At 42.6% G+C, this 25,347-nt stretch overlaps 1 protein-coding gene across 11 annotated transcripts in view; it reads right to left on the bottom strand.

Moving 5' to 3' along the window:
* Positions 1-25,347, bottom strand: part of LOC110528831 (serine/threonine-protein kinase 11-interacting protein) — a 43,208-nt gene that overhangs the window by 7,552 nt on the left and 10,309 nt on the right. For 6 of the 11 annotated variants that reach the window (XM_036982563.2, XM_090240067.1, XM_036982564.2 and 3 more), the window contains exons 18-24: positions 22,155-22,327; positions 17,622-17,937; positions 13,933-14,042; positions 13,171-13,268; positions 12,211-12,389; positions 3,879-3,963; positions 2,713-2,795 (exon numbers count right to left, since the gene is read on the bottom strand). In XM_036982563.2, coding sequence (XP_036838458.2) covers positions 2,713-2,795; positions 3,879-3,963; positions 12,211-12,389; positions 13,171-13,268; positions 13,933-14,042; positions 17,622-17,937; positions 22,155-22,327 — 1,044 coding nt within the window. Of the gene's footprint in view, positions 1-2,712; positions 2,796-3,878; positions 3,964-12,210; positions 12,754-13,170; positions 13,269-13,932; positions 14,043-17,621; positions 17,938-22,154; positions 22,328-25,347 lie in introns of all 11 variants that reach the window. The other 5 variants (XR_016497027.1, XR_016497029.1, XR_016497028.1 and 2 more) reach the window with 2 other exon arrangements.

Raw genomic sequence — 25,347 nt, 5'->3', positions numbered from 1 at the left:
AGATAACGCAAAGCAGTGCGACAAAAACAACAGAGTTACACATGGGATAAACAATCGTACAGTCAATAACAAAATAATAATAAAATCTGTATACAGTGTGTGCAAATGAAGTAAGGCAATAAATAGGCCAATAGTGGCGAAGTAGTTACAATTTAGCGATTTACACTGGAGTGATGTGCAGATGAGGATATGCAAGTAGAAAAACTGGTGTGCAAAAGAGCAGAAAAACAAAAATAAATATGGGGATGAGGTAGGTAGTTGGTTGGATGGGCTATTTACAGATGGGCTGTGTACAGCTGCAGCAATCGGTAAGCTTCTCTGACAGCTGACGCTTAAAGTTAGTTAGACTACAGTGATCTCCTACAGGGAGAGAGAGTCATGCAACACTGGGTCTGACTAGACTAGTGATCTCCTACAGGGAGAGAGAGTCATGCAACACTGGGTCTGACTAGACTACAGTGATCTCCTACAGGGAGAGAGAGTCATGCAAGACTGGGTCTGACTAGACTACAGTGATCTCCTACAGGGAGAGACAGTGGGAGGACTGGGTAGGGAGTGATATACGTAATAGTCCTCCCTCCTTCTCCCCACACCAGTCCACTGAAGTCCAGGGATATAAAGTAGCTGGACACAAATGGGTGGACACTTTCCTATGTCAATGGATACATTTCCTATTCTATTCCTCATCCTCCTGATGTTTAAACCCCGTTTAAAACGAATCCTCCATCCTCCTGATGTTTAAACCTAGTTTAAAACTTCAGCAGAGGCAGGTCAGTGCATGTTACAATTACAGTAGTTAACATTCTTTTCACCTGCACAGCCCATAGCCTGCAGCCATGCTTTGCTACAGATGCGAAATCTGCACCCTCAGGCAGGGAGAGACACACAGATACACTCAATTACACAGAGAAACATTAAGAATTATGCATTGCACGCACATGCATACATACACTGAATACAAATATAAACGCAAAATGAAAACAATTTCAATGATTTTACTGAGTTACAGTTCAAAAACAGAATCAGTCAACTGAAATAAATTCATTAGGCCCTAATCTATGGATTTCACATGACTGAGCAGGGACGCAGCCATGTGTGGGCCTGGGAGGGCTTAGACCCACCCACTGGGGAGCCAGGCCCACCCACTGGGGGCTTTATTACAGACAGAAATACTCCTCAGTTTCATCAGCTGTCCGGGTGGCTGGTCTCAGACGATCACCAGGCGAAGAAGCCAGATGTGGAGGTCCTGGGCTGGCAAGGTTACACGTGGTCTGCCATTGTGAGGCCGGTTGGACGTACTGCCAAATTCTCTAAAATGACGTTGGAGGCAGTTTATGGTACAAAAATGAACATTCAATTCTCCTGCAACAGCTCTGGTGGCCATTCCTGCAGCCAGCATGCCAATTGCACGGTCCCTCAAAACATGAGACATCTGTGGCATTGTGTTGTGTGATAAAACTGCACATTTTTAGAAGTGGCCTTTAATTGTCCCCAGCACAAGTTGCACGTGTGTAATGAGCACGCTACTTCTTAGGGCTAGGCGTCCCGCTAGCTGGACAACTTCCGGTGAAACAGGAGGGCGCGTAATTCAAATAAATATCATACAAATTATGGATATTAAACATTTAGGTACATACAAGTGTCTTATATTGGTCGAAAGCATGAATTATTGTTATTCTAACTGCACAGTCAAATTTACAGTAGCTATTACAGTGAAAACATGCCATGCAATTGTTTGAAGCACAGGTGTCATAAATTCACAAATAGCGATGAAATATTCAGTTACTTTTTGAAAATCCTCTGATTTGTCATCCAAAGGGTCCCAGCTATAACATGTAGTGTTGTTTGGTTAGATAAAATCCTTCTTTATATCCCAAAAAGTCTGTTTAGTTGGCGCCATCGATTTGAGTAATCCACTCGTTCAACATGCAGAGAAAGGAATCCGAAAATCTCTAAATGAGTTTCTATTTACTCCTCAGATACCCTAAAATATAATCAAACTATAATATTTCTTAAGGAAAGAAGTATGTTCAATAGGAAACCAATTTTAGCAGGTGCGTCTCGTCTTCATGGCGCCCGCAAACACAAATTCCCAAGACTGTGTCCCTATACTAAAACAAATATTTCTTATAAGCCTGAAACCTTGAACATAGACTGCTGACACCATGTGGAAGCCATAGGAATTGCATCCTGGGAGCTAGAATTGAGTATGCCCTTATACTTGCCATTGTAAGAGCATAGTCTATAAAATAAAACAATTCTGGTTGGTTTTTCTTTGTATTTTCTTGTACCATAGTTATTGTGTTATATTCTCCTACATTATTTTAACATTTCTACAAACTTCAAAGTTTCTTTCCAATGGTACCAATTATATGCATATCCTGGCTTCAGGGCCTGAGCAACAGGCAGTTTACTTTGGGCACGTCATTCAGACAGGAAGTGGAGAAAAAGGGGCCTAGCCCTAAGAAGTTTTAATTAATCAGCTTCTTGATATGCCACACCTATCAGGTAGATGGATTATCTTGGCAAATGATAAATGCTCACTAACAGGGATGCAAACACATTTGTGCACAAAATGAGAGAAATAAGCTTTTTGTGCATATGGAAAATGTTTGGGTTCTTTTTTTTCATCTCATGAAACATGGGACCAACATTTTACATGTTGTGTTTATATTTTTGTTCAGTATTCATACACACACACTTCTAATGTACCTTGATGTAGAAAGGACAGGAGGTAGAAGAACTGTAGCTGGCCATCCTCCACATCAGTCTGCATGTCTTCACACACTAGGGGCCTGGGGAGACACAGAGGAAAGGCTTACATAAGAGACAACTTGGTTAATATTCACAACGTCACATTGTACATCAGGCCCATACACCACATCAGACTCTGAATCTAAGTGCTTTTGAGACGGGGCAGATCTCAAAAGTGTGGAGATATGAATCAGGAAAAATAGACATATCTGTATCACAGACACATAAAGACGACTTTGGTCTATGGTTTCAAAATAGCCCCCTGGGTGAGTTTGTTTTCGAAAGTGAGCAGACAGAGGTAATACTAATTCTGTGTATTATTTTGTAGTTTATAAGTCTCTTGTTGACTTTAAAGTGACCATGTGTTAATAGTTATTCCAACTATATCCACGATAGTGTGATTATAAAAGCTACACAGAAATGGTAGGCATGATAAACAATTAAACAGAGTTATCCTACGGTCCTGTTCAAACAGTGAGTCTGTTCCCTGAGTAGCTGTGGTTTTCAGCTACCCAAAAAAAAGGGGCGTATAATAACTAACTGAGACATTAATTATCTCAGTGAATGTACAGCGTGTTCCATCATTACCACAGAAACAAGGGAAGGGTGGATGGTAAATCCATATACTAAAAATGGTTTCCTTTCCCATCTGCTAGTCCTCACTTTCCAGTCCTTTCAGGTGAGCAAGGACACAAGAAAATCATAGGGGAGGAAGCCACCCCACAGTTTTGGGATACACCCTCTAAGGACCAAGATCATAGGGGAGGAAGCCACTTCAAAGTATTGGGATGAAGCCCCTAAGGACATGGCACTGCAGGATCAGCTCTCTAGTTAAAAGGTAATGCATCGTTAGCGCTTTCTTAGCATCTTGAGGCCAACACATGTAAGACATTAGAATGTGGCTTAGCCACTAATTTAGAGCCCAATTTTCGACAATGTGGAGGTTTAGTAACACCAGACAGAAGTTACCACAGCCTTGTCACTGTCACAGTGGGGGTAAGAGACAGATGGGCATATGGCTTGGCTCAATACCATCGAGTGGAGATTGTGAGGATATGACAACATATCCTGGACACATGCAAGTCATTCAGGGCAATTATAACATAAATCTGGGCAGTTCGTACCAGAGATGATGCTGTGGGTTGAGCCTGGTGGTGGAGATAGACTTAAGCTTGCTGTCCGACTTGGTAGCCAACTCACGCACCACTCCTGAGGGAGAGAGAGAGTGGAGCAAGGGGAAAAAGAATAGGAGATACAAATTAAGTTTAGTGATGCGTCGCTAATGGTTCTCTCAACTCTTTTTAAAGTGATACTTTGAGATTTTAGTAATGAAGTCAGATGAACTCGTGGATACCATTTTTATGTCTCTGCGTACAGTTTGAAGGAAGTTGCTAACTAGCGTTAGCACAATGACTGGAAGTAACATGCTAGCAGATATCCATAGACTTCCAGTCACTGCGCTAAAGTTACTTAGCATATGCTGTTGAAACTAACTAACTTCCTTCCTTCATACTGGACACAGATACATAAAAATGGTATAGACAAGTTCATCTGACTCTGGAGAAGTTGCCAAAAATCCAAAGTATCCCTTTAAATAGAGTTAATTCATGTTTTATGGTTTTTCCATGCGGTGTATTGGAACATCAGCACAATTAAATTTCAATGAACTGGGACGATAAATATGTTGATTGATTGATTGTAAAATCAGAGCTTACAAAGACAGAACACCTCACTTCAAACTCTACACTGTATGTAACCGTATGTAACCTCCTGGAAATCACACAGGACATGGGCTGGGTTTACACCTGCAGCCCAATTCTGATCTTTTTTTCTACTAATTGGTATTTTGATCAATCAGATCAGCTCTGAAAATGCTCTGATGTGATTGGTCAAAAAAACAATTGTGCAGCCGTCTTCATCCACCTGGCCAAGGCTTTTGACTCCGTCATTCACCGTATTCTTATCGGCAGACTCAACAGCCTTGGTTTCTCTAATGACTGCCTCGCCTGGTTCACTAACTACTTCTCAGATAGAGTTCAGTGTGTCAAATCCGAGGACCTGTTGTCCGGACCTCTGGCAGTCTCAATGGGGTGCCACAGGGTTCAACTCTGGGGCCGACTCTTTCCTCTGTATATATCAGTGATGTCGCTCTTGCTGCGGGTGATTCTCTGATCCACCTCTACGCAGACGACACCATTCTGTATACTTCTGGCCCTTCTTTTGACACTGTGTTAACAAACCTCCAAATGAGCTTCAATGACATACAACACTCATTCTGTGGCCTCCAACTGCTCTTAAATACTAGTAAAACGAAATGCATGCTCTTCAACCGATCGCTGCCCGCACCCGCCCGCCTGTCCGACTAGCATCACTACTCTGATTTGTGGACAACTACAAACAACTACAAATACCTAGGTGTCTGGTTAGACAGTAAACTCTCCTTCCAGACTCACATTAAGCATCTCCAATCCAAAGTTAAATCTAGAATTGGCTTCCTATTTCACAACAAAGCCTCCTTCACTCATGCTGCCAAACATACCCTCGTAAAACTGACTATCCTACCGATCATTGACTTTGGCGATGTAATTTACAAAATAGCCTCCAACACTCTACTCAACAAATTGGGATGCAGTCTATCACAGTGCCATCTGTTTTGTCACCAATGCCCCATATACTACCCTCCACTGCGACCTGTATGCTCTCGTTGGCTGGTCCTCGCTACATATTTGCCGCCAAACCCACTGGCTCCTGGTCATCCAAGTCTTTACCTAGCAAAGCTCCGCCTTATCTCAGCTCACTGGTTACCATAGCAACACCCACCCGTAGCACGCGCTCCAGCAGGTATATTTCACTGGTCATCCCCAAAGCCAACACCTACTTTGGCTACCTTTCCTTCCAGTTCTCTGCTGCCAATGACTGGGACAAATTGCAACAATCACTAAAGTTGGAGACTTATCTCCGGCACTAATTTTAAGTGTCAGCTGTCAGAGCAGCTTACCGATCGCTGCAGCTGTACACAGCCCATCTATAAATAGCCCATCCAACCAACTACCTACCTCATCCCCATATTTGTTTTTGTTTTTCGGCTCTTTTGCACACCAGTTTTTCTACTTGCATATCCTCATCTGCACATATCACTCCAGTGTAAATTGCTAAATGTAATTACTTTGCCACTATTGGCCTATTTATTGTCTTATAACCTTACTTCATTTGCACACACTGTATACAGATTTTTCTATTGTGTTATTGACTGCACGTTTGTTTATCCCATGTTTAACTCTGCATTGTTGTTTTTGTCACACTGCTTTATCTTGGCCAGGTCTTGGCCAGGTCGCAGTTGTAAATGAGAACTTGTTCTCAACTGGCCTACCTGGTTAAATAAAAGGTGAAATATAAAAAATGTTGAAAAAAAATGCAAGAGAGATCAGAATTGGCCTGCCTGTGTAAATGTAACAGGGTTATACTGTTACATAAATACAGCCAGAGAGTAAGAGTCACACCCAAGGAGATCAGATGAGGACTAGAGACAATTCTGGTTGCAAAGGGAGGGTATCTTACTGGAAACTTGGAAAGAATTTTGGTATCTTTCAAGGATTTTCTGTACTCTATCACAATACATCTAGTGGTCCTTTTGGGTACTTCAGATTTGACAGGTGTCTAATCATCACTGGCCCTCTGTGTGGCCTTGTCACATGTAAAATATATGAACTCATTTAATAAGATGATTTTCACAAAAATAATTGAATGACAAAGCTGAAAACATTATCTTAAATATAACCATAAACTTAGTGAATACCATTGTTTAATATGAGGATTTCAGCATGAAATATATTTGATATATTATTTGACATTTTTTACACACTTATTTGACTATGTAATTTGTTGCCAATATCTCAGCGTCAAACTGGTGGCAGCTGTGAAAAAAGTCAATATTTGGAAGAGTTAACTGAAAATAATGGCATTGTTGATCAGATGCTTTTTTCATTAATTAGGCTATTTTCTCTTGAACCATATAGTCTATCTACTAGAAACTGTTTTTTTATATAAAAAATTACTATTATTATTTTTTTTTTTTTTTTAATGTATTCTAGTATAAATTACCAAGGTTACGAAAGATTGCCATAGATTGTGTTAAATTACCAAAATTACTGAAGATTCCGGTAACTTTGGTAAGCTACCGGTAGCTTTGCAGCCCTAGGGACAATAGACAGAGCTAATGTTAGACTATCACAGTCTGTGGTGGGTTAATACTAGAAAGCTGACAGGTCTCTGATTTCAGCTCTAGAATTACATCTCCATGGAAGCAGGTGAAAAACACAGGTTGGAAAAGGTACAGGAGTACAATGTGCTAGGTCACACTCACAGCGACAAAATACTTCCCTGTGGGGTGTTAACAATAGGGGAACACAGGGCCACAGGCAAATGCCAAGGTTAAATAGGTGTAATTGAAAGGGAAGTTGAGTTTAAAAAGGGAGTCACACTGAAAAGAGTGAAACAACCAATATGAAGAAAAACAGAGTAGGAACACCCTGCCCCTATCCATGTCCAAGTTCAACAACAACAGGGACGAGAAATAAAGACGTTGCGTGGCACCAGTGGCCTATTCTGGCTCCCAATGCCTGTATAAGATTCAACCTCAATTCTTTTGCCATTGTTTCTTTCCCTTTCTTCCCGGGGGAAACTGATCTGCCACACTAACGTTCCAGACCAGGACGAACATCTAAAGTGAAGCCTACGGGACGAAGCATGGTGCTGGATTAAAAAGGACAACCATTAAAGGGACGGTATTGTTGTCCCTCTTTGAGCTCCCCTTTAACCGCTTATCTTCTGGTGGGTTCTAGTGAACCAATAGGAGACCACACACACCTCTATTCAGAACATTATTCAAGGTGAAGCAATGCAGAGATTTAGCCTCAACTCAATAACACTAAATTCCTTTTGGAGCAGAGGACAAGGTGGAGCTTGCAGGACAGGGCAAGGTGGGACAGGACAGGACAAGGTGGGACAGAACAGGGCAAGTTAGGGCCTATTTTGTTTTATTATCCCAGAGAATAACATCTTGTGAGCAATACCTACTTCTGCCATCTTTAAGCTGCACGTGCGGGAGTCAAAACATTGCCCTCTTAGTCTAAACATACCCTTGTGCATTCTCCTGACGGTGTACACTGAGTGTACAAAACATTAGGAACACCTGCTCTTTCCATGTCATAGACTGACCAGGTGAATCCAGGTGAAAGCTATGATCCCTTACTGATGTCACTTGTTAAATCCACTTCAATCAGTGTAGATGAAGGGGAGGAGACAGGGTAAAGAAGCCTTGAGACATGGATTGTGTCTGTGTGCCATTCAGAGGGTGAACGGGCAAGACAAAAGATTGAAGAGTCTTTGAACAGGGTATGGTAGTAGGTGCCTGGAGGACCGGTTTGAGTGTGTCAAGAACTGCAACGCTGCAGGGTTTTTCACGCTCAACGGACATCCAGCCAACTTGACACAACTCTGGGAAGCATTGAAGTCAACATGGCCCAGCATCCCTGTGGAACGCTTTCGACACCATTTAGAGTCCATGCCCCGCTGAATTGAGGCTGTTCTGAGGGCAAAAGGAGGTGCAACTCAATATTAGGAAGGTGTTCTTAATGTTTTGTACACTCACTGTATGTATGTGTTGCGTGATTTAGTGGACCACCGTCACCATGACGAGAGGATAAACAGGGACAGGGCTCGGTCGCCCATGGCGACAGGCCTGGCTGAAAGAGCCTAGAGCTGTAAAAGGAGAGCGGATCTGTGTCGGCGTCTGGGATCTGTCCTGGCGAATAACGTTACTCTCCCTCCTTCCGGTTCAATCACAGGACCCTCTCCACTAGGTTAACCACTTCCAACCTTCCCAAATACCCTTGCTTATTTTCACAAGGAATAGTTGGACCCTCAGTGTCCATCCGGGCGAAACCGAACACTCTCGGCCCTGTCGGAACAGCAGACCACGGGGAAGGGAGAGCGCGGGAGTGGGAACAGTACGGCCGCGATACGCCGAATCTGAATGGATTTCCAAGGAAAACAGGGCAGAGTTTAGCCCAGGTCTGAGGCAGTGGGAAGTGACACTGTGTTGGTATTGCAAGGGTATCTGACAGGGTTAAACTTGAGATATGACATCTGCTTATATCATCCATCTCCTTACACGAGAGGACACTGAGTTTACTATGCAGTTAACTTCTTATGGCTGCAGGGGCAGTATTGAGTAGCTTGGATGAAAGGTGCCCAGAGGTGCTCAGAGTAAACGGCCTGCTCCTCAGTCTCAGTTGCTAATACATGCATATTATTAGTAGTATTGGATAGAAAACACTGAAGTTTCTAAAACTGTTTGAATGATGTCTGTGATAACAGAACTCATATGGCAGGCAAAAACCTGAGAAGAAATCCAAACAGGAAGTGAGAAATCTGAGGTAGGTCGATTTTCAACCCAGGCCCTATTGAATTCACAGTAGGATATGGATGAAGTTGCACTTCCTAGGGCTTCCACTAGATGTCAACTGTCTTTGTGTTGTGGGCCTGAATAAGAGCTGAATGAGTCAGGTTCCTGGCAGAGACATTTCCTGGTCATGCGCATTTCACACGATATTGACCTGCGTTCCATTGCTTCTCTATACACAAAGGAATTCTCCGGTTGGAACTTCCTTGAAGATTCATGATAACAACACCCTAATGACTGATTCTATACTTAGTTTGAAATGTTTCTTCGACCTGTAATATAACTTTTTGAAGTTTTTGTCCGACGTTCGGCTGGACCAGCACGAGCGTTTGGATATGTTTACCTAACGCGCTAACAAAAGTAGCTACTTGGACATTATCGAACAAATCAAGCATTTATTGTGGAACTAGGATTCCTGGGAGTGAATTCTGATGAAGATCATCAAAGGTAAGGGAATATTTATAATGTGATTTCTGGTTTCTGTTGACTCCAACATGACGGAAAATGTTATTTGTTATCTGAGCGCCATCTCAGATTGCATGGTTTGCTTTTTCCGTAAAGATTTTTTGAAATCTGACACAGCGGTTGCATTAAGGAGAGGTATATCTATAATTCCATGTGTATAACTTGTATTATCATCTACATTTATGATGAGTATTTCTGTGGAATCGATGTGGCTATGCAACATCACTGGAAGGTTAGTGATAAAATGTATCTCTATTTGTGCTTTTTGTGACTCCTCTCTTTGGCTGGAAAAATGGCTGTGTTTTTCTGTGGCTTGGTGGTGACCAAACAATCGTTTGTGGTGCTTTCGCTGTAGAGCCTATTTGAAATCGGACACAGTGGTGGGATTAACAAGATGATTACCTTTAAAACAGTATAATATACATGTATGTTTGAGGAATTTTAATTATGAGATTTCTGTTTTGAATTTGGCGCCCTGCACTTTCACTGGCTGTTGTCATATCATCCCGTTAACGGGATTGCAGCCCTAAGGGACTCTTCACCCAAATTACAAATATCACTCAAGATGCTAATTGCTGTTGCTGATAAGAAAACAAATCATAAAATGTTGATTATGTTCCCTGGTTTCCATAGATGAGGACCGTTTGTAATTTGAGAGCACTACCCCTTAACTTGATAGTTAGTGAAGGAGACAGGAACAGTTTTCCGTTACCAGGAATGCAGTGTCTGGATCCAACCCACACAACCAAACCAAAATACTCCTTCCATGACCATTTACGAGCATCGCAAACCTCACCAAACTACTTACCAGACCGACCACATATTTTTACCCACTGTAGGTCTGTAAGGGGCAATAAGGGCATTTAAATTAGCAAAAGTCGAGACATTGTTCAGACAAGTCTTTGATTGACATGGTGACCTGTACGGACTCCTCCGGAATATCAAGTTAAGACTTCGTCCACCCAGTGAGCAGTGGACAGATCTGTCCCTACTAGCTTCTTCTCCTTGGGGTAGTAAAACCACATGCGAGTTTCCTCACAGTCCCAGACCCTTTCCTTCTCCATGTTTGTAGCCCTCACCACTGACCAGGCGTGACCACATCTGTTCTGGGAATGCCAGCCCCGTCTGAAAACTGCTTTTGTTATAGTAAAGGTATCCTTTGGTCCTTTCCCTGAGACAAATATTGTAACAGCTGTTATGGGGGCAATATCAGAGCTCTGGACTGAGTTTTCAGGCACATAATAAATAGTACCAGTTTCCTCAAGGGGAGGAAGAGCGGGGCAGAATAGGAGTGAAGGCCAGAGAGGAAGGATTGTGCCAAAGCCTCATACCAACGAGTGGAGCACTGAAAAGGCACCTAGTTATTTATCTCCCCCCTTTCTCCCTCTGCCAACTGGACAGGACCAGCCATGTTGTCTGTCTGTAGCACATACCTCAGAACCAGGCCTACAACCAGGCTCAACTCTCCTGTTCCTCCTCCTCCTTCCTCAGGAACACAACAGAGGATATTTTAAGACGTATAGGAGATGATCCAACTGGCAGGCTATAGCAGAGCCCTGTGACAGCCTCTCTCCATGGAGCCGTTCAGCTTTGCAATACAGAGTCCAAGCCCAGAATTGGACTGACCTAGCCGGCCATGTGGTCCCAGTGACTGAAAAGCTGGACCCGTCCTCAGTCATTGAGAGGAAGGAGAAAAATCATCTTTGACGAATCCAGACAAGGACATTACCTACGAAACAATTATTCCAACAGGCCTCACAGTACAAGAAAAGGACCACCTCTAGGCAACCTAGAGCATAGACTTGGAAGAGAAGACAAGAACTCTAATGAGGTCTATTATGCTCTAGGACGTACAATGGCTCTACACAACATAGACTCACTGACAATATGACCCCCTTTGAGGCCAGAAATGAATCTTCGATTCTGGACCCTCACTTTCAAAGGCAGAGGGAATTCCAAATAAAAATCTGACGACATCTGGATCGTACCAGATTAGCTAAAGAGTCAATCTGGAAAACGGTCAAATAATGATTGGATTATTGATACGACTGAATGAAAACATGGAGTCCCCACAGATAAGACAGGACAGACTCAGGTCCACAGAGCCTTAGCTGAAGACCGTTTGGCCATGGTGCTTCCCCTTGCTACCAAAGGGACTCCATTAAAAGAGTGCTCTAGGAAAGTAGTGAGGAGAAGTTGTGAGAGTCAGAGAGGGGAGTGTTGATCTAATAAAACTCAGCTTTCCTCTCTCTCTGCTTCTGGTCTTGCCTTGCTGACAGGCTAGGCAGGGTGTAGTCACTGTGAGCAGAGGAGCATGTGATTAACATACTGAGAGGGACGAGAGAGAGAGAGGACGAGAGAGAGGAGAGAGCGGATGGAGAGAGCGAGAGCAAGAGAGGGACATATTGTCCTAAGAACGAGTACGCTCCACTCTAATATCCCCAGGAGGAAGGCCCTTAATTCATGAGATACAGATGCATGCAACACATGTGCAGTGTGTGTGCGGGGGGGGGGGCGCTGCATCTTGCCTGTGAAGAGGCTAAAGAAGCGTTTGCAACGCACGCTGTCCCGTACTAGCAGGGTGTAGGCCACAGGCCCGTCCTCAAACTCCATGTGGATACTCTGGGAGCCCAGTCCCACCTCCAGGTAACTCAGTTCTGTGATTCCACGGCTGTCCCTCTTCTGCAGCCAATCACAAGGCTGCCCTCTGCAAGGAAAAGAACAATGAAGATGGGAAAGTGTGAAAGTATTATTTTACTTGCATGTATCCCGCCTATTAACTTTGTTTCCTTGAGTCTACTCACGTTTAAGGTGTATATGTTTTTGTTTGAGCATTGTTTGTTTCTGCAATTTGTCAGACAGCCAAGTCACAGATTGTACCTTTAAAAAGCAGCGAAAGGTCATCATAAGAATATCACACTGTTGCGCAACCAAACTTGACCGTTACACAACTTCCAGGGCGTGCTCAGGATAGCGGGGGTGTGGCCTTCTGGGGTCAGAATCCCAGTAACTTTATAGGGACCGTCGCAGCATGAGACTCAGGCCTGTCCAACACCGTACTACTCACACTCCTGGGAGGAAGCGGAGGCAAGCCAACATGCTTTTGATGAGGACAAAAAAAAGCCATTGATACAGGGCTTACAAAGTCCTTGATATAGTGTTCACACTATATCAGAGGGAACGTGGAGCCACTGATATAGGACATGGGAGCAGTGGCTGGGGAGATGTGTAGGGCCACCACAAAGACCAGGGCTGTAATGGGTTTGATAGTATTGGTCTGCTCCCTACACACATCTGTTGCCGCTGTCCCCATAAATGTCATATATAGCTTTATAGAATAAACTGTAGTCTACAGACCAAATGCCTCTACAGACAATACCTTCATGATAAGCACTGTGACCACAGAATGGGTACTTTAATGTTTATTTTTATTCCAGCCTTCTCTTGTGTGATGCTCTTCAGTGTGACAGGTCAGGTGGTTAACTTACTCCATGTCAGATGTCACTTCCAGGAAGTAGATGCGTTGGTCAGACACCACCAGGAACGAGGGGAACTCCACCGGATCACCAAACTTCACGGTCGACACCTACAACAAAGATAAGATGTACACACGTTAAAGATTCCACAACACTTAACTGCTGCAAATAACTTTCCCTGAGGAAAATGATGACTGCATTCAGAGCTCTTCTTAAACAGACTGTAGAAGAACAGATCAGTTCCTGTTTAAAAAACACCTAGAGTAAGGTCTAGCAACAAAGTCACACCAATCTTCATTGAATACTGTGTAGGCCCAAAAATAAAACAGTTGAAAGAGAAAGAGAGACAGTGGGGAGAGAAGCACGAGTGACAAGATAAATAAACATCAGATGAATGAGCATGTTATGAGCTGGATCCTCTGTCTCCTGCTGGGGTTGCTTGTGACCTCTTGGCTCCTCATCCAGGTGTCCTGAGCAGTAAACCAATACCCCTCTGCTCCACAGGGCTCCCAGCATGCATTACACATGGAGGAGCTCATCCAAGGTCATGGTGTGGTGGGTGGGGGTGGCGATGAAGAGATGGGGGGGGGGGGGTGCAGGACAGCGAGAGAACAGCTGGGGGCACAAAAGCAGCCAGGAGCAGATCACAAGAGCTGGAGTCGACCGGTTTTGGCTGGGTTAGCAGTTCATGGAACTTCTGAGCAGAACTGCTGTGACCGTATTCAGCCTCGTCACTGAACTGTTAACCGTTGTCAGAACATTGGTTCTGCTAACCTTGAGAAAGGAGTGGAGCTCCTCTTCCTCTTCAAACACCTCCACATCTAGGAAGAGCTTCAGCCGATGGTCCACCGCCTCATAGTCCTCTGAGAGAAGGTCCAACTGGCCTACAGACACACAGGTCAGAATAGTGTTAGGGCAACATTTATAACCAACACACTGGGACAGCAGTTAGCTTATCATAACCAAGGGACAGCAGTTAGCTTATCATAACCAACACACAGACAGCAGTTAGGTTAGCATAACCAACACACAGGGACAGCAGTTAGCTTATCATAACCAACACAAAAAAAAAACAGTTAGCTTAGCATAACCAACACACAGGGACAGCAATTAGCTTATCATAACCGACACAAAAGGTAAAGCAGTTAGCTTAGCATAACCAAGGGACAGCAGTTAGCTTATCATAACCAACACACAGACAGCAGTTAGGTTAGCATAACCAACACACAGGGACAGCAATTAGCTTATCATAACCGACACAAAAGGTAAAGCAGTTAGCTTAGCATAACCAAGGGACAGCAGTTAGCTTATCATAACCAACACACAGTGACAGCAATTATCTAAGCATAACCGACACAAAAGGTAAAGCAGTTAGCTTAGCATAACCAACACAGACACACAGTACTAGTTTACAAACAGTACAGTTAGTATGCAACAGCTAACAGACCCAATAACATTTTGGCTATGTAGTCTCCTTACTTCCCCTTTTAAACAAATATATTTTCCAGTTATTACCTTGGCAGATCACAATAAAAACTGATAAAAGGGATGGGTGTCTCACAATTGAACATATAGATTTAACCCACCCTCCTACTAAATCTAAACTGTCTCTAAACTGTAGTTTATGGCGCATTATGTTGTCGCTGTGTAGTAAATCTAACTTGGCATAGGGCTGCTGGTCCATTTAGTGCAAGGTGACACACATACACCCCAGAGACAATAGATAGTAACTAACTGCCAGGAAACTGGTCTATTGACTTTGTGGCCATCATTCACTAGGCCTCTCTGAATCTGGTCCTATGCTACATTTATCACTGAGCGGAAGTGTCTATAGCTAAAGCAAGAGTTTTCAAATGTTGCAATTACACCTGAGTCTTTCCACTCAGTTCATTTCAACGCGTCTAACATTCCCTTTTTGATGAGCGATATTCAATGTGTCCCAAATACATGGAAATCAGATCAGAGTTGTTTTTCATCTATACAGTGCATTGCGAAAGTATTCGGCCCCCTTGAACTTTGCGACCTTTTGCCACATTTCAGGCTTCAAACATAAAGATATAAAACTGTATTTTTTTGTGAACAATCAACAACAAGTGGGACACAATCATGAAGTGGAACAACATTTATTGGAAATTTCAAACTTTTTTTAACAAATCAAAAACTGAAAAATTGGGCGTGCAAAATTATTCAGCCCCTTTACTTTCAGTGCAACAAACTCTCCAGAAGTTCAGTGAGGATCTCGGAATGATCCAATGTTGACTTAAATGACTAATGATGATAAATACAATCCACCTGTGTGTAATCAAGTCTCCGTATAAATGCACCTGCACTGTGATAGTCTCAGAGGTCCGTTAAAAGCGCAGAGAGCATCATGAAGAACAAGGAACACACCAGGCAGGTCCGAGAAACTGTTGTGAAGAAGTTTAAAGCCGGATTTGGATACAAAAAGATTTCCCAAGCTTTAAACATCCCAAGGAGCACTGTGCAAGCGATAATATTGAAATGGAAGGAGTATCAGACCACTGCAAATCTACCAAGACCTGGCCGTCCCTCTAAACTTTCAGCTCATACAAGGAGAAGACTGATCAGAGATGCAGCCAAGAGGCCCATGATCACTCTGGATGAACTGCAGAGATCTACAGCTGAGGTGGGAGACTCTGTCCATAGGACAACAATCAGTCGTATATTGCAGAGATCTACAGCTGAGGTGGGAGACTCTGTCCATAGGACAACAATCAGACGTATATTGCACAAATCTGGCCTTTATGGAAGAGTGGCAAGAAGAAAGCCATTTCTTAAAGATATCCATAAAAAGTGTTGTTTAAAGTTTGCCACAAGCCACCTGGGAGACACACCAAACATGTGGAAGAAGGTGCTCTGGTCAGATGAAACCAAAATTGAACTTTTTGGCAACAATGCAAGACGTTATGTTTGGCGTAAAAGCAACACAGCTCATCACCCTGAACACACCATCCCCACTGTCAAACATGGTGGTGGCAGCATCATGGTTTGGGCCTGATTTTCTTCAGCAAGGACAGGGAAGATGGTTAAAATTGATGGGAAGATGGATGGAGCCAAATACAGGACCATTCTGGAAGAAAACCTGATGGAGTCTGCAAAAGACCTGAGACTGGGACAGATATTTGTCTTCCAACAAGACAATGATCCAAAACATAAAGCAAAATCTACAATGGAATGGTTCAAAAATAAACATATCCAGGTGTTAGAATGGCCAAGTCAAAGTCCAGACCTGAATCCAATCGAGAATCTGTGGAAAGAACTGAAAACTGCTGTTCACAAATGCTCTCCATCCAACCTCACTGAGCTCGAGCTGTTTTGCAAGGAGGAATGGGAAAAAATGTCAGTCTCTCGATGTGCAAAACTGATAGAGACATACCCCAAGCGACTTACAGCTGTAATCGCAGCAAAAGGTGGCGCTACAAAGTATTAACTTAAGGGGGCTGAATAATTTTGCACGGCCAATTTTTCAGTTTTTGATATGTTAAAAAAGTTTGAAATATCCAATAAAATGTCATTCCACTTCATGATTGTGTCCCACTTGTTGTTGATTCTTCACAAAAAAATACAGTTTTATATCTTTATGTTTGAAGCCTGAAATGTGGCAAAAGGGCGCAAAGTTCAAGGGGGCCGAATACTTTCGCAATGCACTGTATGTAGTAAACTGGTGTTAGACTAAAGGACTTGTTCAACAAAATAGATGCGTTTTCATCCTCTCCTAAGTTGTCTCAAATTAGCGTCAGCTCAGCGGCTGATGAAGTGCTTTGGGATGGGTCTCTGCAGTGGCGTGTGGTTTTTAAACAAGGATTCCATGTTGTCAGTCATTCAGCATCTCTGGCTGCTACAGTATACCACAGAGGGAAATATAAAGGTCTATTATACTGTGTATATACAGCATTTATACCCCCTCTAAGATCACTCTCTCTCTCCTTTCTCCATTCCATTGTCTATTCTGTGGAGGCGAAAGCATTCCTTCCTCTCCCATCAGTTCTAATAGTAACGGTCTTACTAAACCATATGAGATCTTACTGTAAGACCCACAGACAGAGACCCAATGGGCCAGCCTGGGAGACTGTCACCAACGTCAAATAACCTCCTATGGATTGTTGTGTTATACTCGTTCTTGCAAAATCAAAATATGCATTTCCTCCTTGTCTCCTATCACTAGGATGGATGGTGCTGGACCGTCTAACATAAATGGAAAAAAGGGGGGCGTTTGATGAAAAATCTTTAAATAAAAAGGTTAATATCCAGGTCATGTCATCACTTCTATTTAAGGATAATATCCATTTTATGACTTCATCTGATGGCTGATAAAAACCAAAAGGACCCAATCAAACAATGTTATTTTGTTCATAACTTTCCCCATCACAATACACAGATGTTAAATCTTAGCAATAACATTGGTTATTGCAGAAGTATTCAAAATGATATATTATGACCACCTGGACTGGCTTGTTCTGCATGCTGATCCTGGGGTCCAGGTGAGGTAGCACTAACAGTATAGCTGTAGCTCCCTGCTATACTTCCTTTACTCTGGCCCTCTGTACTGTAGAAGCTGGCAGGTTGGGACAGGCTCCGGTCACGGCTCTGGTCCTCCCAGGTCTCCCCCAGGGAGAAGGAGCTTCCTTTGGCTGAGAAGAAGGAGGTGGGGTCCTCCATGGAGATGCTGGTCTGGATAGTGTCCTGGGTTGAGGCCTTCATGGCAGGGCTGCCAAAGTGGCTGGCCCTGGCAGAGGAAGGACCTTCCATGGTGGGGTCCTAAAAACAGAGGGAGGGGGAATATGGGAGATTTATTGACACTACGGCGGGGCCTGAAAACTGATTGGGAATACTTGGTCTAGGGTAATCAAACTTGGGTACGCGCAATGCCGTCAGGGGTACGCCAAATAAAAATGTGATTCACATTTTAAAATACATTTTTAAAAACATTTTCAAACAGTTCATTTAGATTTTCCAGCGGGGCTATACATTTGGGTGAGTTTTTTTTCCCCCTCGCCCGAGTAGCCTCGTTTCACTGCCCAAAAAATTAACGATCTCATGTTCAGCGAGATAACACATTGTCAAATACAGGTAGCCTAGTCAAATAATTAACATCCAATCACATTAACGGTTACTCTCTCGCGGGAATTCCACTAACTAATTCCGTTTGCTGGTGGTGGTTAAAAAAAGTAAGGCCAGCGTCCATAGAGACACATACCAGCTCTACTGGTAGTACGGCTACTACCAGCAGTACTGCACCTGTCAACGACAAGTTGTTCTCCTTCCACGAGCACATCAATGCTAGCATCAGTAATTCTACATTTGTTGTTAGACCAGGTAGCATGGACACTGACAGTTGTGAATCTGATGCAGCCGAAGAGCTACTGACCCCTTACTCGGGAAAGCACCAAACAACAGACAGGGATGTTGGACCATCGAAGAGGCGCAAATATAATGAACTACATTGATTTGGGTTTCACTTATATTGGGAGTAGTGCCGTTCCTCAGCCACAGTGTCTTATATGTGCAAAAGTACTATCTCACAACTCGATGAAACCGTCAATCTCACGCAGACATTTAGAAACAGAACATGTCTATTTGAAAAATAAGCCACAGGAGTTTGAGCGAGAATTAAGACGTTTGATTAGTAAAAGCAACAGATACCATTAATAAGAAGGGGCTAGAAGCGTCTTATATGGTGAGCTACCAAGTGACTAGGACAGGCAAGACCCATACTATTGTGGAGGACTTAATTCTTCCTGCTGCCGCGGATATTGCTGGGACAATGCTGGGGGAAAGGCCAAAAAAACTATACAGACAATGCCTTCATCAAACAACACTGTTTCACGATTCATCAGTGACATGGTAGGAGATGTTTTGAAACAATTACTGCTTTACAAACAAGCCAGTGAATTCTATGCATTACAGCTGGATGAGTCAACAGACGTGGCGGGCCTGGCACAGCTCCTCCGACCTGTTACGTTTGTGGGGGGTCAATTAAGGAAGACATGCACGTGCAAGCAGTTGCTTCCGATGCTACTTGGGTACACTGCAACTTCCGATGCTACTTGGGTACACTGCAGCATCCACCGAGAGGCTCTTGCTGCCAAGGGAATATTTTCTGCATTATGCAATGATATGGGCAGTGACCTTGTACCGCTTTTACAACATACTGGTGTGATGGTTATCATGGGGCAAAGTATTGACACGTTTTTTAAAAAAAAATTGAGAGACCAGCTTAAAGTTCTTTACTGACCATAATTTTCACTTGTCTGACCGCTTGCATGATGACGAGTTTCTCACACGACTGGCCTATCTGGGTGATGTTTTTTCTCGAATGAATGATCTGAATCCAGGATTACAGGGACTCTCCGCAACTATATTCAATGTGCGGGACAGAATTGTGGCGATGATTAAGAAGTTGGAGCTCTTCTCTATCTGCATTAACAAGGACAACACACAGGTCTTTCCATCATTGTATGATTTTTTTGTGTGCAAATTAACTCAAGCTTACGGACAATGTCAAATGTGATATAGTGAAGCACCTAAGCAAGTTGGGTGCGCAATTATGCAAGTACTTTCCTGAAACAGATGACACAAGCAACTGGATTCATTATCCTTTTCATGCCCTGCCTCCAGTCCACTTACCGATATCTGAACAAGAGAGCCTCGTCAAAATTGCAACAAGCGGTTCTGTGAAAATGTAATTTAGCCAGATTTCTGGATTGGGCTGCGCTCAGAGTATCCTGCCTTGGCAAATCGCGCTGTTAAGACACTGATGCCCTTTGCAACGAAGTACCTATGCAAGAGTGGATTCTCAGCCCCCACAAACATGAAAACTAAATACAGGCACAGGCTGTGTGTGGAAAATGATTTAAGACAGACTCTCTCCAATACAACCCAACATAGTAGAGTTACAGTGCCTTGCGAAAGTATTCGGCCCCCTTGAACTTTGCAACCTTTTGCCACATTTCAGGCTTCAAACATAAAGATATAAAACTGTATTTTTTTGTGAAGAATCAACAACAAGTGGGACACAATCATGAAGTGGAACGACATTTATTGGATATTTCAAACTTTTTTAACAAATCAAAAACTGAAAAATTGGGCGTGCAAAATTATTCAGCCCCTTTACTTTCAGTGCAGCAAACTCTCTCCAGAAGTTCAGTGAGGATCTCTGAATGATCCAATGTTGACCTAAATGACTAATGAGTATAAATACAATCCACCTGTGTGTAATCAAGTCTCCGTATAAATGCACCTGCACTGTGATAGTCTCAGAGGTCCGTTAAAAGCGCAGAGAGCATCATGAAGAACAAGGAACACACCAGGCAGGTCTGAGATACTGTTGTGAAGAAGTTTAAAGCCGGATTTGGATACAAAAAGATTTCCCAAGCTTTAAACATCCCAAGGAGCACTGTGCAAGCGATAGTATTGAAATGGAAGGAGTATCAGACCACTGCAAATCTACCAAGACCTGGCCGTCCCTCTAAACTTTCAGCTCATACAAGGAGAAGACTGATCAGAGATGCAGCCAAGAGGCCCATGATCACTCTGGATGAACTGCAGAGATCTACAGCTGAGGTGGGAGACTCTGTCCATAGGACAACAATCAGTCGTATATTGCACAAATCTGGCCTTTATGGAAGAGTGGCAAGAAGAAAGCCATTTCTTAAAGATATCCATAAAAAGTGTTGTTTAAAGTTTGCCACAAGCCACCTGGGAGACACACCAAACATGTGGAAGAAGGTGCTCTGGTCAGATGAAATCAAAATTGCACTTTTTGGCAACAATGCAAAACGTTATGTTTGACGTAAAAGCAACACAGCTGAACACACCATCCCCACTGTCAAACATGGTGGTGGCAGCATCATGGTTTGGGCCTGCTTTTCTTCAGCAGGGACAGGGAAGATGGTTAAAATGGATGGGAAGATGGATGGAGCCAAATACAGGACCATTCTGGAAGAAAACCTGATGGAGTCTGCAAAAGACCTGAGACTGGGACGGAGATTTGTCTTCCAACAAGACAATGATCCAAAACATAAAGCAAAATCTACAATGGAATGGTTCAAAAATAAACATATGCAGGTGTTAGAATGGCCAAGTCAAAGTCCAGACCTGAATCCAATCGAGAATCTGTGGAAAGAACTGAAAACTGCTGTTCACAAATGCTCTCCACCCAACCTCACTGAGCTCAAGCTGTTTTGCAAGGAGGAAAGGGAAAAAATTTCAGTCTCTCGATGTGCAAAACTGATAGAGACATACCCCAAGCGACTTACAGCTGTAATCGCAGCAAAAGATGGCGCTACAAAGTATTAACTTAAGGGGGCTGAATAATTTTGCACGCCCAATTTTTCAGTTTTTGGTTTGTTAAAAAAGTTTGAAATATCCAATAAATGTCGTTCCACTTCATGATTGTGTCCCACTTGTTGTTGATTCTTCACAAAAAAATACAGTTTTATATCTTTATGTTTGAAGCCTGAAATGTGGCAAAAGGTCGCAAAGTTCAAGGGGGCCGAATACTTTCGCAAGGCACTGTATGTGCATCCTGTCAAGCACACCCTTCTCATTAACCTGTGGCGAGTTCTTCACAATTTTCAATAAACAAATAAGGTTTTATGTAAGATGGTTAAATAGAGCTAAATTACTTTTTATTATCATCATCATCATCATCATCATCATCATCATCATCATCCTGGTCCTATAAGAGCTCTTTTCACTTCCCACGAGCCGGGTTGTGACAAAAACTCACTCATTCTTATGTTTTATAAATGTATCGTATAGTGTGTGTGTGGCAGGCTTACAATGATTGCAAAAAAAACTATATTTGAGAGTGCGCTGACCCTGGTGCTAGAGGGGGTACGCAGCTGGAGGTTGAATGTTTGAAGTAGTACGGGACTATAAAAAGTTTGGGAACCACTGCCCTAGACTTTAAAAACATGTTCATCATACAACAACATATTTAAATAAATCATAAAGACTATAAAATCTCAAACCTTGTTGCCAGGGTGACTGGGTAGAGGTGTATCTCTGTGGTTGAAGGTAAAGTGTCGGTCAGTCCCGTCTTGGCATGGGGAACCATGGACGGGCGTACTGGTGGAAGGAGCTGATTGGCCAGCCAGCTGGACCACATGATCACTACAGCACTCAGGACAGATGACGGTACTTCCTGAAGACGTTGTGTAAATTGACAAGTAACAGAAAATAAATACATTGTTTCAAAGGTGTTATACTTCAGTGTGAATTCATACGTATTGGTAAATTAGTGTATGTTGTAATGGTTTCATTTCTGTACACAAAAATACTTGTTATAAAAAGGCAAAATTCTGTCCATAATCTGCTCTTTAAAAACAGAGTTAATGACTAGATACTTCAGCATTCCCTTGGTGTAGATGTCGTACTCAGCATATAAAAGGAATATGACTAACTACATTCCAACTACAAGTTACAACTGTCAAAAAGTATAGAAATCTGTAGAACAAACTCTCCCTGAGCTCTGGGCATGTCAGAGCATGTAGTCATTTCAGGTCTGGGTTGTTGAGGACCAGGAGAGGAGAGCTAAGCTTATACCAAGTGCTTCAAGCTATCTGTCTCTGCTAATTATAGCGGTTAGTTAGTCGTCTGTGGGACCAGCAGTCAAGCGTTAAAAGACAAACAGGAATGATCTGTGTGACGTCTGTCAGGGCAGGAAGATAAGGTGATCCTGCACGCTGCCAGTAGAGCCCTGTCCTTAAGATCAGACCTGGAGATCTCTATCAGAGAGATGGAGATGACTGAACATGAGCAAAATAAAAGGAAACACCAACATAAAGTGTCTGAATATGGCGTTGGGCCACCACGATGTGCAAAAGCAGCTTCAATGCGCCTTGGCATAGATTCTACAAGTGTCTGGAACTCTAGAGGGATGCGACATCATTCTTCCATGAGACATTCCATCATTTAGTGTTGTTGATGGTGGTAGAAAAACACTGTCTCAGACGCCGGTCCAGAATCTCCGATAAGTGTAGGGTTGGGCGATATGGCCTACAAATCACCTCAATATTTTCAAACTCATGGGCTGATTTAACGATATACAGCTTGATTTTTTAATCTATATTCTCTAATTAAGATTTTTTTTTTAACAATTAAAAAGGTCAAATACACTGCATTTCAAACAGTCAGTAATAATCAAATTAATTCAGGTTTGTGAAATTATACCTAGGCTAAATATAAGCCTTCCACAACCAAGACCCACATCATTTAATTATTTTATCAAAACCTGCAATTTTTTTTGCAATAATCACTGGTCTAGTAAGATGTCCTTTTTGTTAAAATGTTTACCAGAACTAAGCATAACGCACATTCACTAATAATGACTAACTTCTTGTGGCAGGCATTACAGAAAATGAACACAGGTCTAATACAGTGCCTAAAAAACAGAAATACCTTGTTAACATAAATTAGCTCAGATGCATCTTGTTTCTTTCCATTGATCATCATTGAGATGTTTCTACAACTTGATTGGAGTCCACCTGTGGTAAATTCAATTGATATAAGGTTCCACAGTTGACAGTGCATATCAGAGCAAAAACCAAGCCATGAGGTCGAAGGAATTGTCCGTGGAGCTCCGAGACAGGATTGTGTTAAGGCACAGATCTGGGCAGGGGTACCAAAACATTTCTGCAGCATTGAAGGTCCCCAAGAACACAGTGGCCTCCATTATTCTTAAATGAAAGAAGTTTGGAAGCACCAAGACTCTTCCTAGAGCTGGCCACCCGGCCAAACTGAGCAATCAGGGGAGAAGAGCCTTGGTCAGGGAGGTGACCAAGAACCCGATTGTCACAGCTCCAGAGTTCCTCTGTGGAGATGGGAGAACCTTCTAGAAGGACAACCATCTCTGCAGCACTCCACCAATCAGGCCTTAATGGTAGAGTGGCCAGACGGAAGCCACTCCTTAGTAAAAGGCACATGACAGCCCGCTTGGAGTTGGCCAAAAGGCACCTAAAGGACTCTCAGACCATGAGAACAATATTCTCTGGTCTGATGAAACCAAGAGTGAACTCTTTGGCCTGAATGCCAAGCGTCACATCTGGAGGAAACCTGGCACCATCCCTATGGTGAAGCATGGTGGTGGGCAGCATCATGCTGTGGGAATGATTTTCAGCAGCAGGGACTGGGAAACTAGTCAGGATTGAGGAAAAGATGAACGGAGCAAAAGTACAGAGAGATCCTTGATGAAAACCTGCTCCAGAGCGTTGAAAACTATGAAATATAATAAAATCATGTGGTAACCGAAAAAAAGTGTTAAACTAAAATATATTTTACATTTGAGTTTCTTCAAAGTAGCCACCCATTGCCTTGATGACAGCTTTGCACATTATTGGCATTCTCTCAACCAGATTCATGAGGTAATCACCTGGAATGCATTTCAATTAACAGGTGTGCCTTGTTAAAAGTTCATTTGTGGAATTTCTTTCCTTCTTAATGCTTTTGAGCCAATCAGTTATGTTGTGACAAGGTTGGGGTGGTATACAGAAGATAGCCCTATTTGGTAAAATACCAAGTCCATAGTATGGCAAGAACAGCTCAAATAAGCAAAGAGAAACGACAGTCCATCATTACGTCAAGACATGAAGGTCAGTTACTGTGGAACATTTCAAGAATTTTAAAGTTTCTTCAAGTGCAGTTGCAAAAACCATAAAGAGCTATGATGAAACTGGCTCTCATGAGGACCGCCACAGGAAAGGAAGACCCAGAGTTACCTCTGCTGTAGAGGATAAGTTCATTAGAGTTACCCACCCCAGAAATGGCAGAAACTCAAATATTAAATATTTTGATTTGTTTAACACTTTTCTGGTTACTACATGATTCCATGTGTGTTATTTCATAGTTTTGATGTCTGCACTATTATTCTACAATGTAGAAAATAGTACAAATAAAGAAAAACCCTTGAATGATTAGGTGTCCAAACTTTTGACTGGTACTGTATGTAAATGTCATGTTTTTTTCTTCTTCAATAAATTAGCAAACATTTCTAAAAAAACAAACAGTTTGTGCTTTGTCATTATAGGGTATTGCGGGTAGATCGATGAGAAAATAAAAATAAACAATTGAATCAATTTTAGAATAAGGCTGTATGGAAAAAAAAGTCAAGGGATCTGAATACTTTCCAAAGGCACTGTAAACAATCCCTCAAGCACAAGCCCATAT

Source organism: Oncorhynchus mykiss, chromosome 7, assembly GCF_057628025.1.
Source record: "Oncorhynchus mykiss isolate SJ-2025 chromosome 7, ASM5762802v1, whole genome shotgun sequence".
NCBI lineage: Eukaryota > Metazoa > Chordata > Actinopteri > Salmoniformes > Salmonidae > Oncorhynchus > Oncorhynchus mykiss.
The sequence above is the reverse complement of the archived record's forward strand: the minus strand, read 5'-3'. Positions and strand labels throughout refer to the sequence as shown.